Source organism: Nicotiana sylvestris, chromosome 6, assembly GCF_000393655.2.
Source record: "Nicotiana sylvestris chromosome 6, ASM39365v2, whole genome shotgun sequence".
Taxonomy (NCBI): domain Eukaryota; kingdom Viridiplantae; phylum Streptophyta; class Magnoliopsida; order Solanales; family Solanaceae; genus Nicotiana; species Nicotiana sylvestris.
The window spans coordinates 41,717,925-41,737,362 of record NC_091062.1 but is presented as its reverse complement, the minus strand read 5'-3'; the positions used below and the strand labels follow the sequence as shown (position 1 = coordinate 41,737,362).

The window sequence follows — 19,438 nt, the reverse complement described above, 5'->3', positions numbered from 1 at the left end:
AAAATCTCAGTCATTTTTCACTTTTCAAAAATCCAAAACCTAAGAGGCGATTTTCCAAACAACTTTTTTTTCTCCAAAACGATTGGTAAGTGATTTCTAACATAATTTCAACTTCAAATCAAAGATTTTCATGGGGAAAATTGGGTGTTTTGGGTAGAACCTATGTTTTCTACAAATTGAGAAGTTGGACCTCAATTTGGGGTCCGATTTAAAAACAAATCATCTATTGGGATTCATGGGGGAATGGGTAACCGGGTTTTGGTTCGAACCTCGAGTTTCGACCACGTGGGTCCGGGGGTATTTTTGACCTTTTTGGGAAAAACCTTGAAAAATCTATTTTCATGCATTGGGGATGATTCATTTAGTAATTATTAATGTGATTAAGTAACTTATGACTAGATCCGAGCGGATTGGTGGTGGAATCAAGAGGTAAAGCTATACTAGAAGCGTGAGTTGAGTTTGGAGCATTCGAGGTAAGTGTTTGTTCTAACTTTGGCTTGAGGGAATAGGATTAGGATGATATTTGCTACTTGCTAATGTGGAGTACGGTGTATAGGCATGGTGACGGTTATCTATGCACCGGAGTCTAGCATGACCGTGAGTCTTGATTGCTTTTAATTCGAATAATGTGACACAAGCTCCTTGTTTATTTGATAAGTTTCATATAATGTGAACGGTTGAGGAAGAATGATTTAAAAGGAGAATGTGTTGTGAATACTCCCTTGCCGGGATGTGTAGACTGATATATATATTCTCCCTTGTCGGGATATTTTGGGCTGTTAGCTGTACCCTTGCCGGGTTAAAGGTATTGAGTTGTTATTCTCCCCTGAAGGGGTCTACTATATGAAGTCAGATATTATGAACTATATTATGGGATCGTGTGGCACGCCGTCCACTTATATATGATATTATGGGATCGTGTGGCACGCCGTCCACTTATATATGATATTATGGGATCGTGTGGCACGCCGTCCACTTATATATGATATTATGGGATCGTGTGGCACGCCGTCCACTTATATATGATATTATGGGATCGTGTGGCACGCCGTCCACTTATATATGATATTATGGGATCGTGTGGCACGCCGTCCACTTATATATGATATTATGGGATCGTGTGGCACGCCGTCCACTTATATATGATATTATGGGATCGTGTGGCACGCCGTCCACTTATATATGATATTATGGGATCGTGTGGCACGCCGTCCACTTATATATGATATTATGGGATCGTGTGGCACGCCGTCCACTTATATATGATATTATGGGATCGTGTGGCTTGCACTTGTTGTATATATATCTGTACATGTTAATTGTGGTAGGTACTGTCTAGCCTCGTCACTACTTCGCCGGGGTTAGGCCAGGCACTTACCAGCACATGGGGTCGGTTGTGCTGATGCTACACTCTATGCATTTTTGGTGCACAGATCAGGGAGCAGCTTACGGACCGCAGCAGTAGGACTTCTGGGAGCTATCTTCAGTCCAGGGACTCTCGAGGTAGCCTAGCTAGCGTTCGCAGGCCGAAGTCCCTTTCCATGTTTTTTTTGTTTGTTTATCTTGTATCAGACAAACATGATGTATTTTCCCTTCAGACATTGATTGTAGTATTCTGTAGTAGTCCGTGAGCTAGTGACACCAGACTCTGGGTAGCATTTTGGTTCAAACTTCCGCACTTTTGGTTTTCAGTTGCTTTAGATTTAAAGTCTTCCGCTTAGATTTTGTCTCGTTTATTATATTGTTTGAAAGAAAGCAGGAAAGGTGTTTTAAATATTTGGCTTGCCTAGCTCCGATAGTAGGCGCCATCACGACACCCGATGGTGGGAAATCCGGGTCGTGACAATTTCATTGTATTCACTGTCTTTTTTTCTCATTGTATTTCAATGTATCCTGTTGTATTCTATGTATTTCATTGTATTCACTGTCTCGCTATATGCCATGAATGTATTCATAAGTTTTTTTAATTAGTATAATTTATGTATTCAGATGTATTATATAATTTCTCTGAAGATTGCTATATTTTTGGAGTATTTTTCTGTTGAGAATCTTTTTTATAACTGGAAATACAAAATTTGTGTGTTATAATTGAGTTTGTTGATTATATTAGGAGTCTATTATGTTAATTGATTCACTTTACGTTTTAAAAACAGTGTAATTCCCTATTTCACACCGTGAATACAGTCGAATATAGTCAAATACAATCTGTCCAGCCGTGAATACAGTCGAATACACTCGAATACAACAACTGATTAGCTGGACTTCCCTGATTCACGCCTATTTTTGCTATTGTATTCATGAATACAATAGCTTAAATACATCAAATACATCTTATAACCACATAAAAGGTATCTATAATCCGTAATATAGCAAATGGTATCTATAGATGGCTAATTACTACTAAAAGATAGTGCTTTATGAAAATTTCTCAACTTTAATCACATGAAACCACATAAAAATAATTTTTTTGGTTGGAACGATATCTTTTGATAATAAAATTTTATATAGCTCCCATATCATACTTAGGTAGTAACATTGTCAATAGGGGTACATTGATCAGGATTTCAAGAAAATGAGTGCAATATTATAATGAGTTGGATCTAGGAATAAAAATTAGCAGGTTTACGTTTAGGATATTACCATATGATCTGTTATATTTTTAAAATTATAAGGTTAAAATAAATTTATTTTTTGAGATTCTAGTAAATTTTTTGCACATATATATCTATACTCCGCGTAAAAAACGTGGAACCAATTGAACCCATTAACTGTATATTGCATCTATTATAGTCAATAGTGTAGATAGCTTGAATGTAACCATACTTGGGTTAGTGAAGTAACCGCAGTTAGGTGTAGTTAGTGGAACGGTTAGTTAGTTATGCCAGCTGGCTTAATTAAGAGTGGAGCTATTACTTGTATATAGAGGACAATTGTATACATTTTTCATACACAGAAAATAATACAACCGACTTTCTCTTTCTTCTACATTCTTCGTTCTTCATAGAATTTCCTCCATAGCTGAGCTTAAGCTCTGAGCATCGAGCTCAGATTCAGGAAAATAACATGGTATCAGAGCAGTAACGACTAGGTTACACGCTCGTTGTGCAATTCCACATATTTCAGATCTAGTCTTTCCTCTTTCAAGGTTGATTCTCTTTTTTTTGTTCAACAATGGGAGATGAGAAAGAAGAAAAAATTGATCACACTCATCTACTCTTTGTATATCTTTCAGACACTCCTTGCTCGATTTTGATTACGGTGAAGCTCACAGGATGTGAAAATTACGGTCTTTGGCGCAGAATGATGCGAATTGCCCTTCAAGCTAAGAGAAAGTTAGGGTTTGTGACTGGCACTTGCACAAAGGATTAATTTAAGTCTGAATTGCATGAAGATTGAGAAACTTGCAATGCGATTGTCTTATCTTGGATCACGAACACATCTGGTTTGGAAATATCTACAGGAGCGTTTTGATAAGGTGAATCGAGTGCGTATCTTTCAGTTACACAGAGAAATTGCCACAATTTCACAAGGAACTGATTCAGTTGCAGCATATTTCACCAAACTGAAGGAGTTATGGGCAGAGTATGATGCCCTAGTGCTTTCACCAGGCTGTGACTTCCCAAAATCGAGAGATTACATTGAGCATCTGCATCATCAGAGGTTACTTCAATTCCTTAGTGAACTTAATGAGTCATATGAGCAGGCACGAAGGTAGATTCTTATGAAGACTGTTGAACTACCTTGAATCAGGCATATGCTATGATTATCGAGGATGAAAGTCAAAGATCCAATCCGTTTCCAGCACTGACAGGGAAGGCAGATCCAATGGCTATGCAGGTTGGTCGAGGACAACCTTACAGAGGAAAAAAAACCTTTTATGCAATGTGCCTATTGCAATATGAAAGGTCATTTGAAGGAAAATTGCTACAAATTGAATGGTTATCCAAGTGACTTCAAGGGAAAGAAGAAGTACGCAGCTAACAGTGTGACTAAAAATGCTGAATTGGACAAAAGGCCAGAGGGAATGGAAGGAGGAAACAGTTCTGAGCCACCAAAGTTTGGTTCCTACTTTACAGAGGATCAATACAAGCAGATTCTGGGGATGTTGAACAAGGAAACCACTAATCCACAAGCAAACAAGACAGGTATCACTATATGGTTAATGGCTGATGTGTGTTCTGGAGAATGGATCATAGATTCAGGTGCTTCACATCATATTACTGCATATTTAAATATGCTTAGAACTCACACTAAGTTAGACTCATTTAACAAGGATGAAGTGAATTTGCCTAATATAGAAAAGGCTAAAATAACTCATATGGAAATAGCAGATTTCTTAGACAAGATGCAGGTGGATTAGGTATTATATGTCCTAGACTTCGAGTTCAACTTATTGTCTGTGTCAAAATTAACCAAGGCGCTCTCTTGCTCTGTCAATTTCTTTCCTGATTTTTGTGTATTCCAGGATCTTTACAATGGCAGGGTGAGGGGGATTGGTAGAGAAGAAGGTGGCCTATACATTGTGAAATAGAAAAGAACCGGAGAAGAGATAGCAAGTTCAAAAGCAAACATTGTTGTTCAAAGAAAGGAGGCAGATAGCAATCTTTGGCATAGAAGATTTGGGCATGCTTCAGTCAATACCATGAAGAATATGCAGTTTTTTAAAAAATAAGATGTTAGATGTTTCCATAAATAAGGACTGTCCTATTTGTCCATTAGCAAAGCAAAGTAGACTTGCGTTTCCTATTAGTAACTCTAGAAGTGAGAAACCATTGGAACTAGTGCATATGGATGTATGGGGTCCCTATAGACCCCTACTCATGACAGGAAGTATTTCTTTCTTACTGTTGTTGATAACAATACAAGGTTTACATGGATATATCTGTTGTAGCTAAAAAGTGATGTGATTGTTGTGTTGAAGCATTTCCTTTCTTTTGTTAAAACTCAGTTTGCTGCAGTCCTAAAGATAATTAGGACAAACAATGGGACAGAATTCTTTAATCAACATTATAATGCATTGCTTGACTCCTATGGGATATTACATCAAAGGAGTTGTGTATACACTCCACAACAAAATGGTATCGTAGAAAGAAAACATAGGCACATATTGGACATAGCTAGAGCATTGAAGTTTCAGGCTTGCATACCAGCTAGATATTGAGGTGAATGTGTAGAATGAGCTGTTTACCTGATTAATAGAATGCCCAGTGAAGTTTTACAAGGGAAGACACCATATGAACTATTATATAGAAAGCCACCATCCGTTGATCATCTGGGGGTTTCTGGTTTCCTTTGTTATGCCACCAACCTTGTGAAAAATGATAAGTTTGGGGCAAGAGCCAGGGCAGTTGTTTTCCTAAGGTACTCTTCATCTCAGAAGGGCTATAAACTTCTTGATCTAACTACTAAACAATTTTTTGTGAGCAGGGATGTGGTGTTTAAGGAACAGTTATTTCCTTTTTCACAATCAGAGCCTGCACCAACTCCTTTTACCCCTGTTACAACACCTCTTCACTTGCCTCTTGGTCCTGGTATAGCTCCTGACAGGAGGAGACACTCACTAGCTTATACAGCTCACTAGGAAACTGTGATCAATGATGCAGTAGATGTTGTCCATGATAAAGTTGTTGATGCACATGATGAAACTGTGATCAATGATGCCGTAGATGTTGCCAATGATGAAGCTGTTGATGCACATGATGCAGACATTAACATTCAGGATGCCCAGGATACTGATGCCATAGATATTGTGGCTGATGCATCAAACAATGACAATGTCACTCATGAGACACTTGAGAATGTTGATTGCATATCACAAGAAGTACAAGTTGCGGACAATACAATGGATAGTGAAAGTGAATTGAGAAGATCAGGAAGAACCTCAAAACCACCTTTGTGGCATCAGGACTATGTGACAAGGAAGCATGCACACACTACAATATATTCACTATCAAACTATGTATTTTATGTTAACCTATCAGCACAATATAGAAGCTTTCTAACAAAATTCTCATTAGACACAGAGCCACAGAATTTCCAAGAAGCTTCAAAGGATGACAGATGGGTAAAAGATATGAAACAGGAAATCAAAGCATTGGAAGAAAACAATACTTGGGAGATAGTTGATTTACCAAATGGAAAGAATGTTATTGGTTCCAAGTAGGTATACAAGATAAAATACAAGGCAAATGGTGAGATTGAGAGATTTAAGGTAAGGTTAGTGGCTAAAGGCTATAGTCAAAAGGAAGGATTAGATTACCATGAGACTTTTTCACCAGTTACAAAGATGGTGACCGTTAGATCAGTCATTGAACTAGCGGCTTCAAAAGGCTGGAATTTGTCTCAAATGGATGTATACAATGCTTTCTTGCAGGGAGATTTATATAAAGAAGTGTACATGGAGTTACCCCATGGTTTCAGGAAACAGAGGGAGACAAAAGTGTGCAAATTAGTGAAATCTCTATATGGCTTGAAACAGGCCTCAAGACAATGGAATATCAAACTATCTGAAGCATTGATTGATGTAGGATACTGTCAGAGTCTATATGATTATTCAATGTTCACCAAGACCAGAGAAGATGACATAGTTGTGGTATTGGTGTATGTAGATGATTTGCTGATCACAGGGAGCAGTGAGCAACTGATTCAAGAGACAAAACAAGTGCTACACCAAAGATTCAAGGTAAAAGATCTTGGAGAGCTGAAATATTTTCTGGGAATAGAAGTGTTGAGATCCAACAAAGGAATATTATTGAATCAGAGAAAGTATGCCTTGCAATTGATTTCAGAGTTGGGACTGGGAGGAGAAAAACTAGTTTAAACTCCTCTTGACACCAACCAGAAATTTACTTCTGTAGAATATGATGAATACACAGGATCGAAGGGAGATGAGCCATTAGCAGATGTCTCAGCCTATCAAAGATTGATAGAAAAATTATTGTACTTGACAATCACTAGGCCAGATATAAGTTTTGGAGTCCAGACACTCAGTCAATTCATGCAATCACCAAAGATGTCTCATTGGGAAGCAGCCATGAGAATAGTGAAGTATGTGAAGCAAGAACCAGGAATGGGGATATTAATGAGTAGTGAAGGTGCAGATCGGCTGGTGTGTTTCTGTGATGTAGATTGGGCAGCTTGCCCAAATACAAGAAGGTTAGTAACTGGCTTCTTAGTGAAGTTTGGTGGTTACCTGATATCTTGAAAATCAAAGAAGCAACAAACTGTGTCAAAGAGCTCTGCAGAAGCAGAGTATAGGAGTTTGGCTGCAGCAACTTTAGAAGTGACATGGCTTTTGGGATTGTTTGCAGAGTTAAAGGTAAACATCAAGCAACTAGTTGATATCTACTGTAATAGTAAGGTTGCTTTGCAAATTGCAGCAAATCCTATTTTCCACAAGCGGACCAAACACATAGAGATTGATTGTCACTTTATAAGGGACAAGATTAAAGAAGGAAAGGTGCAGACTCACTAGATTGGAACTAAAGAATAGCAGGCTGATTTGCTTACTAAGGGACTTGGAAAAGGACAACATGTGTTTCTGTTGAGCAAGCTGGGAGTTCTTAATATTTTGCACCCTCCGGCTTGAGGGGGAGTATTGGAGTCAGTAGTGTAGATAGCTTGAATGTAACCATACTTGGGTTAGTGAAGTAACCACAGTTAGGTGTAGTTAGTGGAACTGTTAGTTAGTTATGTCAGCCGGCTTAATTAAGAGTGGAGCTATTACTTGTATATAGAGGACAACTGTATACATTTTTCATACACAGAAAATAATACAACCGACTTTCTCTTTCTTCTATATTCTTCGTTCTTCACAGAATTTCCTCCATAGCTGAGCTTAAGCTCTGAGCATCGAACTCAGATTCGTGAAAATAACAGCATCATCTATTGCTACTAGTTTAAATAGACATTTGGTTTAATTATATAAAAATTTTACGGTGATAAAAGAAGAATAGAAATTTTAATGTGCCACATTTGACATTTTGAAAGAATAAACCAAACCAAAAAAAAAAAAAAAGCTAATTAAAACGAAAGAAGGGATGTGACATGCCCATCCTCAATGGATAGACCCAATTATATTCTAGAAAAAAGGAAGGAACAAGAGAATTTTACACCACATGATGGAATAAGACCCCTAATTTCTTTTTATAAACACTTTCAAATATTTACCTAACATGACAATAATTTTCAAAACATAGCAACTTTAAAAGAAATTAGTGTCCCTCGATTTTAGGCTCCAATTTTGATAAACCTTATCCTTTCCTATCTTCGTCATTTTCTCTCTCCCTATTTTTCTTTTTCTCATGTATATTAACAGCAAAATATACTAAAGTATTTATGTTATCATTCCCATATTTTCATCGTCATTCATTCGTATGGGGCCCGACTTTTGTGTTTCAAAGCTAAAAATCATGGGCGTTGTGTTTAGGCAATATTATTTGTGTGATTTGAGACTTGAAACCTAAAGTGAAACCCGGATTAATACCAGAAAATTAAAATTCCATTATTGATTTTTGAAGTTTTTTGTTTGCTCCTAGATCTGACTTATATTGTTGGAGAGATCTGGCTAGATTCTCCTTCTTTGTTTCTTTTTTCATGAATTTTTTTTTTTTGCATTGATATGGTGGAATGAGCAGTGGTGGATCCAGAATTTTGGATTCGTGGGTGCTTAATTTTTTTTGACGTGGAGTTACTACCAATCACATAGTATAAGTGCACATTTATTTGAACATGACCGTCAAAAAAGTTAATAAAAAACTCATATTGATATTATAGACGCGTATAACGAAAAATGCAACGAGAGAGAATTTTTTTTTAATGAATTTTGTCACTCTAGATGAACTGCTTGTTCGTAGAAGAGGCCGAACTTTGGGTTTCTTTCTTTCTTTGTTAGAGAATTATTAGGTAAAATAGAAAAGGAAAAATTAAAAAAGGGGAAAGTAAAATAAAATTCAGGGAAAGTAGTCTGAAAAGGAAATAAATAAAGTAGTAGTACTGGATAAAAATGTAGCTACTGGATTAATTTTTTTTAAAAAAAAAATACCTAATCGGGCTGAAAGGATAAAAGTAAAATTGACCACGTTAAGAGTGATATTCGTTCAAGATGCCTCACTCAATAAAAGCAACTACTACTTTACTTGACCAAAGCACCCATTAGAGCTTTTGTGTTCTGGGTACTTTCTTGCTTTATATATCAAAGACATCAAGTTTTCTGTATAACTATACATATTCTGTGGTGAGGTTAATGGGTGCTGAAGCACCCAAATTTAGTATGTGGATCCGCCCATGGAAATGAGAGGTGATTATATATCACTACTAGAAATCCGGACAAAAGTGACCACAAAAAGCGACCAAAGTTGGTCGCTTATGGCCCAAAAAGCGACCAAACACGCATGGTAGCTATATTGATGGTCCCTTTTATTTAGGGACCAAAGTTGGTCGCTATTTAGCGACCAACTTTGGTCTCTAAGTTAAAAGGACCAAATATTCTGATTTTGACTTTAGTGACCAACTTTGGTCGCTATATTAATTTAATAATATAAATTTGGCGACCAAAGTTGGTCTCTACATATGAAATACGTTGTTTTTAATTTATCATTAATCATTAGAAAGCGACCAACTTTGGTCTCTAATCCAAATATTATATTTTAAAATTTGGACAATAGAGACCAAAGTTGGTCGCTAAATTCAAGAATTTAATATTTTTTTAAAGATAAGCGACCAACATTGGTCGCTATATTTCCAGAAATTGTATTTTTTTAATACAAATCTGGGCAGGTAGCGACCAAGATTGGTCGCTATTGCCCAGAAAATTATTTTTTTTATAGTGAAATGCAACCAAATAGAGACCAAAGTTGGTCGCTTTTCTTGGTATATTTTTGGCAGAAACTGCCTGTTTTGGCAGCTACACCACCTGCCAGCTTACCAAACATCCTAAACAGGCATTTTATGCCAGCAACAACAACAACAACAATTAAAAGCAACAATCAATAGAACTAACACATTAAGCTAACAAAACTAAGTTAACGCTTATTACAAGCCCATTCGAACTAAAAAGAACTAACACAATAGAACTAAATTTTTTTGTCTAGTTCAAAGTATATAAAGTACTCAAGGAGTGTTCTTTCAGCATCCTCGTCCGAAAGTTGGATTGCCTCGCCCGATTCATTAGGTGGTTGACTGCGTATGAATTCCCCCACGTCAGCTGCATGTGAAGCGAACCTATATGAAAAATTATATATATTGAATTAGTATTTCAAAATTTATATAAAAGTAAATCAAAATACTTAATGCAAAAGTAAAAAACTTACATGTATATAGTCGAGGCTCGACCCTCCTTTCTGAATCAGTCTCTTTCTTCTTCTTTACCATACGAGTTTCATTGAATAGCTCATCTTGCATCATAAACCCTAAAAGTTTAGGGTTTCTTCTCTTCAAACCATTTCTTGCCCAAATTAATAGGTAAAACCAAATATTTTAGCTACTAACAATTATCATAGATTTAATTTAGCTAAGAACAATTAATTTTTAGGGTTCAAACTAGAAGGAATTAAACAAATTAAAATAAGTCTATTTCGAAAAAAAATAAAGGAGAGAGAAACCTACCAGCTGGGCAGTGGAGGACACCGACGGAGCTGCTGCTGCCGCTGCTGGAGGGAGACGGAAGAGGGGGGGGTTGAGTGTGAGAGAGAGAAGAGAGGGTTTGGGGAATATTTTGAAGAAAATAAGAGAATGGGAGGGGAAACCCGTTTTTAACTCTGTTTTTAAAAAAAGCGACCAACCTTGGTCGCTATTTTTGGTACCAAATATGTGTTGACTATTTTGACCAAAATAGCGACCACAGTTGGTCGCTAAATTCTGACTGTTTTACCAGAATAGCGACCAACATTGGTCGCTATATCAAAAAAAAAAATTATAATTCAATTTAAAATTTATATTTATTTAATTCAATTAATTTTAATTCAATTTAAAAAATTCAATTAATTTTAATTCAATTTAATATATATAATTTTAAATTGAATTTAAAGTAATTTAATTGTTTAAAGCTTTCAATTCATATCCTATATATATATATAAGCTATATTATAACGTAAGTACATATTATATATATATATATATATATATATATATATATATATATATATATATATATATATATATATAAGTTGTATTCGATACGGTAATACCTAATACACTTATACTTAATGCATAGTATAGCGTAAGTACATATATATTATATATATATATATAAGCTATATTCGATACGGTATTACCTAATACACTTATACTTAGTGCATAGTATAGCGTAAGTACATATATTATATATATATATATAAGCTGTATTCGATACAGTATTACCTAATACACTTATACTTAGTGCATAGTATAACGTAATTACATATTATATATATATATATATATTATATATATATATATATATATATAAAAGCTGTATTAGATACGGTATTACCTCATACACTTATATATACTTAGTGCATAGTATAGCGTAAGTACATATATTATATATATATATATATATATAAGCTGTATTCGCATAGTATAGCGTAAGTACATATATTATATATATATATATATATATAAGCTGTATTCGATACGGTATTACCTCGTACACTTATACTTAGTGCATAGTATAGCGTAAGTACATATATTATATATATATAAGCTGTATTCTACATATTATATATATATATATATAAGCTGTATTCGATACGGTAATACCTAATACACTTATACTTAATGCATAGTATAGCGTAAGTACATATATATTATATATATATAAGCTGTATTCGATACGGTATTACCTCATACACTTATACTCAGTGCATAGTATAGCGTAAGTACATATATTATATATATAAGTTGTATTCGATACTGTATTACCTAATACACTTATACTTAGTGCATAGTATAGCGTAATTACATATATATATATATATATATTATATTATATATATATAAGCTGTATTAGATACGGTATTACCTCATACACTTATATATACTTAGTGCATAGTATAGCGTAAGTACATATTATATATATATATATATATATATATATATATATATATATATAAAGCTGTATTCGATACGGTATTACCTCGTACACTTATACTTAGTGCATAGTATAGCGTAAGTACATATATTATATATATATATATATATATATATATATATATATATATATATAAGTTGTATTCGATACGGTAATACCTAATACACTTATACTTAATGCATAGTATAGCGTAAGTACATATATATTATATATATATATATATATATAAGCTGTATTCGATACGGTATTACCTCATACACTTATACTTAGTGCATAGTATAGCGTAAGTACATATATTGTATATATAGACACACACGCCCGCTTCGTAGTACTATTCATCCCTTGTATTACAAAAGTATTAACGACTTACATTTATATTATTTACATAGTAAATACAAAAGTGATTTTTAATTTTGACCATTGTTGACAAGAATAGTGACCAATTATGGTCGCTATTTATTCATGAATTTAGTTTAGCGACCAAAGTTGATCGCTAAATTTAAATCAGATTTAATTATATTTCATATAATAATTAAATTGAATAACTGGGGCCCAGTTAAACGACCAAAATTGGTCGTTACCTTTCTTGCTTTTATGTAGCGACCAACGTTGGTCGCCAATTTTATATTATATATATTTATATTTTATAGTTTTTTCAAAATAATAATATAATTATTAAAATTTTGTAAGCGGGTCCCACTTTAGCGACCAATATTGATCGCTAATCTCAGTAAACGTTTGACCAAGCAAGTCTGACCAATCCAGTCAACATTTTGACTACTTTAGCGACCAACCTTGGTCGCTATTTGGTTTCCACAATTTATTTTATTATTTTTGCTAGTTTAACGACCAACTTTGGTCGCTTTTTCCCATAGACCAAATTTGGTCGCTATTTTTTGGTCGCTTTTTACAGGAATTCTAGTAGTGATAAACGTTTCCGGTGGTAGTCTGTTGGTGTAATAACTGTATTTCACGTGTATGTATATATATATATATATATAGAGAGAGTTATTACACCCATGATAATCACCCCTCATTCCACCATATCAATGCAAAAAAAAAGTTCATGTGTGTATATCGTGATATACCTATTACATACAAGTGACATACGCTGGCATGCAAGTGATATCTATGTTAATTAGATGTACATACTTGTATATCACTTGTATGTCAAAGTATATATCTTATGTATACAATGACATACAATGATATATACCTGTACGTAGAGATAAGCAGTCGAGGAAGCCATCAGAGAGAAATCTGGCGAAGAAGCAACAACAACAAATTAAACAACATCCAAGCTCCAGCGACGAAGCACCAGCAACGAATAGAACTCCGGAGTTTTTTCGGCGAAGCAACGAGAGACTCCAATGAAACAACGACGAACTCCGGTGAACAATGGCAAACATGCAAAACTCTGATGATGGAGGTCTAGATGGGGATAACGACAACTAGGGTTTGTGGGAAAAGAAGATATGAAGAAAGAGAACTTAGAAAGAATAGGGGGTGGGGGGGGGGGATCTTCAAAATTCATAATTTTGTGAAATTTGTTAGCGGTTTTATATGTTTTATAAATATTTTATTGTTATATCCAAAAAATGGAATTGTGTTATAATAAGTATAAATTTATTTCCGTATGCATAAAAGATGACGAGAATAATACTAACCACAATCAAAACATAAAAATAAAATAAGCTTAAGAGTAATTAAAAATAAAATAAACTGAAGGACCTAGGTTAACATGAAGAGTACTATAAATAATTTTTACATTATCAATGCAATGTAACTAGTTATACTAACATATTACTATTCTATTTTTAGATTTTCATATTAAACCTATTGTTAAAATATCATTCTAAAGAGTTAGTCATTGTTATGGATTAACTAATACGTTATGGTGCAAAAGTATAGCAATTTTATATACAGTACCAGTGTATAGAACTTAGACTTAAATTCTAAATTAAAATATTGCAAAGGCGTTCGACAACTGGAAAATCTCAACCAGAGGCGGACCTAAGGAATTGAAAGTGACAGAACACTACTATCGAATAAAAATTTGAGCAAATTCTAAAGTCGAAATCTAACTAAGACACTGCACTAAAAATCAAGTTGTGACTCCAAATCGATCAATACAGCTGGCTAAGATTTTTATCTTAGAGTGTCAACCAAAATATATGCTTATTATTTAATATATATATATATATATATATATATATATACACGCATGTATACATATATTTTTTTCGAAAATATGGAGGGCCGATGACTCCCCTGCCCAAAGGGTAAGCCCGCCTCGGATACGATCCCCACATTTTCCAACCCGAGCTGCTAATAAGTTGTTGGGTAATAAAAGTGCTTGACAAGGCGATTCTAGCTAATGTTCATAAATTTAACGTGCAAAATCGAGAATGAATTTATGATTGTTCTCGAAGTCTAAAAACACACGGCTCTAACTCGTGTTTGACTTCAATTTAAGTCAAGAAAATCAATGTTGAATATATCCAATTGAAACAGGAATGAGCTTTTCATGCTTGGTGAGGCGAGGATTACAAGAAATTATAAGGTCAATGTTATTTATTTGACTGTTAAATTCTAAATTATGGTCAGAGAATGTAGGCACGGATGCAATATCCAGAGATAAAATTATACATAGAGTTTCATGATTTTTGTCAAACGGAGACTTAATTTTTCCATGTTTCGTTTCTTATTGCATATATTTGTCGTTTATTATACTCACTTACACGTGCCAGTGTATACTCATTGATTTCAGTAAATGTATTTTGCATCTTTGTTTGAATTAGTAAAAGTTATTAGATGGCATCCGATTTTAGTTTGATTCTCAACTTGAAATATAATCTCATATTCAAGTTCTCCAAATAAATTTCTCATATTTACTGTGCAAGTTTATGAATTTGAAAAATTGATAAAAGCATATGAAACTGATTCGAACAGCTGATACGAGTTGAAAAATCTGCTAGTTCCTATCTTATCTCATTATATGAGTCAAAGAGAATTTTGATTTGTATTAGTTATATTGCTAATTAATAATTAATAAAACAGTAGTAAAATATGCCGTAATAATAAAACTAAATAGTTGACCATGCAAGCAGAGTCAGCAGAAAACACTATTTGTACGGAAAGTTTTCTAATGTACTTTGCAGGGTTTGCTGGCCTTAAATACATTGACAACTTAGCAGTTTTTTATCCCAATATTTCTCTTTTTTCTTTTGTGAGTACCAGTTTTTCTAAGAAATACATCTTTCTGTTAGTTCATTATCAAATAGGCTGCTTGAAATTTTGGTTTGAGCATCTAATCGCACCAATAATTGTATGGTATAAGCAAATACCTTTATATATATATATATAAAAACTTAAACTGGCATTTCTTATCCATCATTCCAAAACAAAGAACATTGGTTTGAGGTATAAGCAAATACTCAAAGTCTCAAACCCATGGATTCAGAATATACATATAATAATGATATGTTGGACCGCACCACCAAAAATTATGGTGGGATGAATATAATTTTTTCAACCTTAAAAATATTTAAATATAAAAAAATCATGATAGGAAAAGCTTTCAAAACAAATATCTTGTCACACTAAAAAAAACAATGATATGTTGAGAGTTCATCCTGTAGCATTTTCTTTAATCTATATTTCCAAATTGTTTTTTGATAGAGAGACTGGAGGACTAATTAAAAAGGATTAATTATATTGAGGCACGCATAAATTGATTTGAATATCAAGTTATTAGAAAAAATATTAAGGCATCAATTTCGAGATAAGATGGGCAGACCATCAGGGAGTTTAGACAATTCCTTGCCAACTGTTTAATTAATAGGCGACAGGCTGTGTGGCAGAGAGCTCTACTTGCACTTTTTTTTATTTGAAAATAATTGTCCACTTGAGGGATAAATGTTTTAAGCGCCCACAGGCCCCTACTTATAATTTTGGTGAATGGTCCCCTGTTATAAACTTGAACTATTTATTCTGTCTTTCTAGTTATATATGATAGATGTATAATTAGACACATAGTTTAACTTATTAGTTGACTTATCTATTTTATTAAAGAAAACTTTGGTGACCTTTAAAAATCAAATTGACAGCAAAACATGATATAAAAATCTAAACTTTTAATTGTTAAATTACTTTAAAATTGTATAAAATATTATTATTATTATTGAAAATTTGTTAATTTTTTATAAAAATTTAAAATGTAAAAGTGTCATATAAATTTAGACTGAATGAACAATTTATTTAGGAAAGCAAATGGGTTATAAAAGATATATACATTTTCCCGCCTTTTAATAAAGACTATGTAGCATTATTCGAAGTAGCTCCAAGAAAAGAAAACAGCGTACCTACTTATAGATTTCAGAAAAAAGAACATTAGAAATAGCTCGTGATTCTTTAATTATTTTGCAGGGTGGGCTCCCTCTACTTTCGAGCTGAATGGTTTTGACTGGGTCTTCTGCATTGCATTTATTTGTTCGAACAAATTGAAGTCAGATGTAGGCCTTTAATATCTCAATAAATATCTAACAGCTAATTCCTCCTTTCAGATGGAGCGTTGGAGATTTAATTTCCTGCCTTCTCTCTCAAGTCTAAATGGAATAGGCTACTAGTATTCATAGAGAGAAAAAACATTAAAAAGGGGGAAAAGATAAAAGAAATAAGCACCAAAACACGATACATTCAAATATTTTCATAATTTGAGTAAATTCCTTGGATGGTCACCCAATTTATGGCAACTATCAAAGTTATTTTTGTTTCTTTTAGAACAACAAAGTCATGTAACTACTTTTTATTCCGAAAATAAATACACACATTTAAATCCTATTTTCTAATAATAAAGTTTATTTTACCCATAATCCTTATACTCATCTAACTCACCCAAAGATATGACGTACGATTAATGAATTAATTATATTTCTATTATTATTACTATTATTATTTTTTTCTCTTCAAATATTTTTCTATCTCAGTTTTATACTTTTTCTTATTTTAATGATTCAAATATTTTGAACTATTCTGCTTGCCTCCTCGTGTCGGTCCCCACCATTTTTTATTATTTGTTTTAATATTTCTTATTTTCATAGTTTCAGAATTCCGGTGTAGTGGTTATTTTGAGCAATGGTAGAGTAAGGTCATGTTCTTGGATGGATCAGAGGGCGGGGGGTAAGGTTGGTAAGGGGGTATAGCATCCACTAGGATAAGAGTTGGGTCTTGGAACATGGGGACATTGACGGATAAGTTTATAGAGTTAGGGAAGATTCTCCAAAAGAGGGAGATTAATATAGCATGTGTCCAGAAAACTAGATGGGTGGGTGCGAAGGCTCGGGATGTTAACGGATTTAAACTATAGTATTCAGGAGGTGCTATGAGCAAGAACAATATAGGTATTCCAATTGATAGGGATCTCAGGGAGTTAGTGGTGGATGTTAGGAAGGTGAATGATAGGCTGATGATTATTAAGCTAGTGGTTGATGGGTTCATTTTAAACGTGATTGGCGCATAAAGTCAAAGGGCGCTTCTGGAAAGATTTGGACAAGGTTGTGTGTGGTATTTCGCACACAAAGAAGCTATTCCTAAGGGGTAATTTTAATGTCCATATTGAGGAGACTGCTAAGGATTATAACGAGATACATGGGGTGTTCGGTTTTGGAGATACGAACGAGGAAGGTACCTCGTCGTTGAATTTTGCTAAAGCTTTTGACTTGGTGATAGATAATACGTATTTTCAGAAGAGGGAGAAATACTTGGTCACTTTCTGGAGTATGATAGCCAAGACACATATTGATTACCTTCTCCTTAATAGAGGTGATATGGGCCTTTGTACTAATTGCAAGGTTATCCGGAGTGAGTCTTTCAACGTAACATAGGCTTTTGGTAATGGACTTGAAAGTCAAGAGAAAAATGAAGAAGAGAGCGGTGCACTGCCAACCTAAGATCAAGTAGGGAGCCTTGACTAAGGAAAAAGCTCAGGAGCTGGGGGAAAAGCTGTTGGCTATGGGGACCTGGAGGAGTAGTGGGGACGCGAGTAGTATGTGGACCACGACTACAAACTGCATTAGGGAAGTTGCTAGAGAGATGTTAGGAGTCACGAATGGATACTCAGGAGGTCACAAAGGGGACTTGTGGTAGAATTGGGAGGTCCAAGAAAAAGTGAAAGCCAAGAAAACCTCATATCTAAAGCTAGTGGGGAGCACAAACGAGAAAAAGAAGAGGACGAATATGGAGTGTTATAAGAAGTCAAAGAAAGGGGCAAAATTAGCGGTCACGGCAGCTAAGACTATAATATTTGAACGATCGTATGAGGATCTTGGGGGCAAAGGAGGTGACAGAAAGTTGTACATTTTAGTTAAGATTAGGGAGAGGAAACCTTAGAACCTAGACCAAGTGAGATAATGAAGATGGTGAGCTATTGGTGGAAGAGGCGTGTATCAGACATAGATGGAAGACGTACTTCTATAAACTCTTGAATGAGGAAGGGGACAAGAATATCGTGCTTGGTGAGTTGGAGAACTCAGAGAGTCAGAGCGATTTTGAATTTTGTAGGCGTATTAAGATTGGGATGTTGAGGGAGCAATACGAAAAATGAGCAGGGATAAAGCGACTTGGACTGACAAGATCCTGGTGGAAATCTGGAAGGATGCGGGTCGGGCAGTCTTGGAGTGACTTACTAATTTGTTTAATATCATTTTCAGGACGAGGAAGATTCCCGGAGATTGACGATGGATTTTGATGATCTTATTGTACAAAAACAAAGGTGATATCTAGAATTACAAAAACTTTAGGGGTATCAAGCTGCTGAGTTATATTATGAAAGTTTGAGAGAGGGTGGTAGAGATTAGGATAAGGAGAAGTGTGTCTATTTCCAAGAACCAATTCGAATTTATACCGGAACGAGCCATTCAACTTGTAAGGAGATTGTTGGAAAAGTGTGTCTATTTTCAAGAACCAATTCGAGTTTATACCAGAACGAGCCATTCACCTTGTAAGGAGATTGTTGGAAAAGTATAAGAAGAGAAAACATGACTTGCATATGGTGTTCATTGACCTAGAGAAAGCTTATGACAAAGTCCCAAGGAAGGTTCTATGAAGATATTTTGAGGTTAGCGGTGTTCCGGTAGCGTACATTAGGGTGATAAAGAATATGTATGTGGGAGCTAAAACTTGGGTGAGGACTGAGGGATGAGACTTGAAATATTTTCCAGTGGAGATGGGATTACATTAGGAATCGACTCTTAGACCGTATTTTTTTGCTCTGGCATTAGATGTGTTGACGTGACACATACAATGGGAGGTGCCATAGTATATGCTATTTGCTAATAACATAGTATTGATTTAAGAGATGCGAGGCGA

General features: G+C 34.6%; 1 protein-coding gene across 1 annotated transcript; it reads left to right on the top strand.

The window, feature by feature from the left end:
* Positions 1 to 3,171: 3,171 nt before the first annotated feature.
* On the top strand, positions 3,172 to 5,161 carry LOC138870527 (uncharacterized). Its single transcript, XM_070148339.1, has 6 exons — positions 3,172 to 3,258; positions 3,392 to 3,703; positions 3,751 to 3,837; positions 3,917 to 4,351; positions 4,466 to 4,522; positions 4,892 to 5,161. The coding sequence occupies exons 1-6, from the start codon at positions 3,172 to 3,174 to the stop codon at positions 5,159 to 5,161; spliced, it is 1,248 nt and encodes a 415-aa protein (XP_070004440.1).
* Positions 5,162 to 19,438: the final 14,277 nt, after the last annotated feature.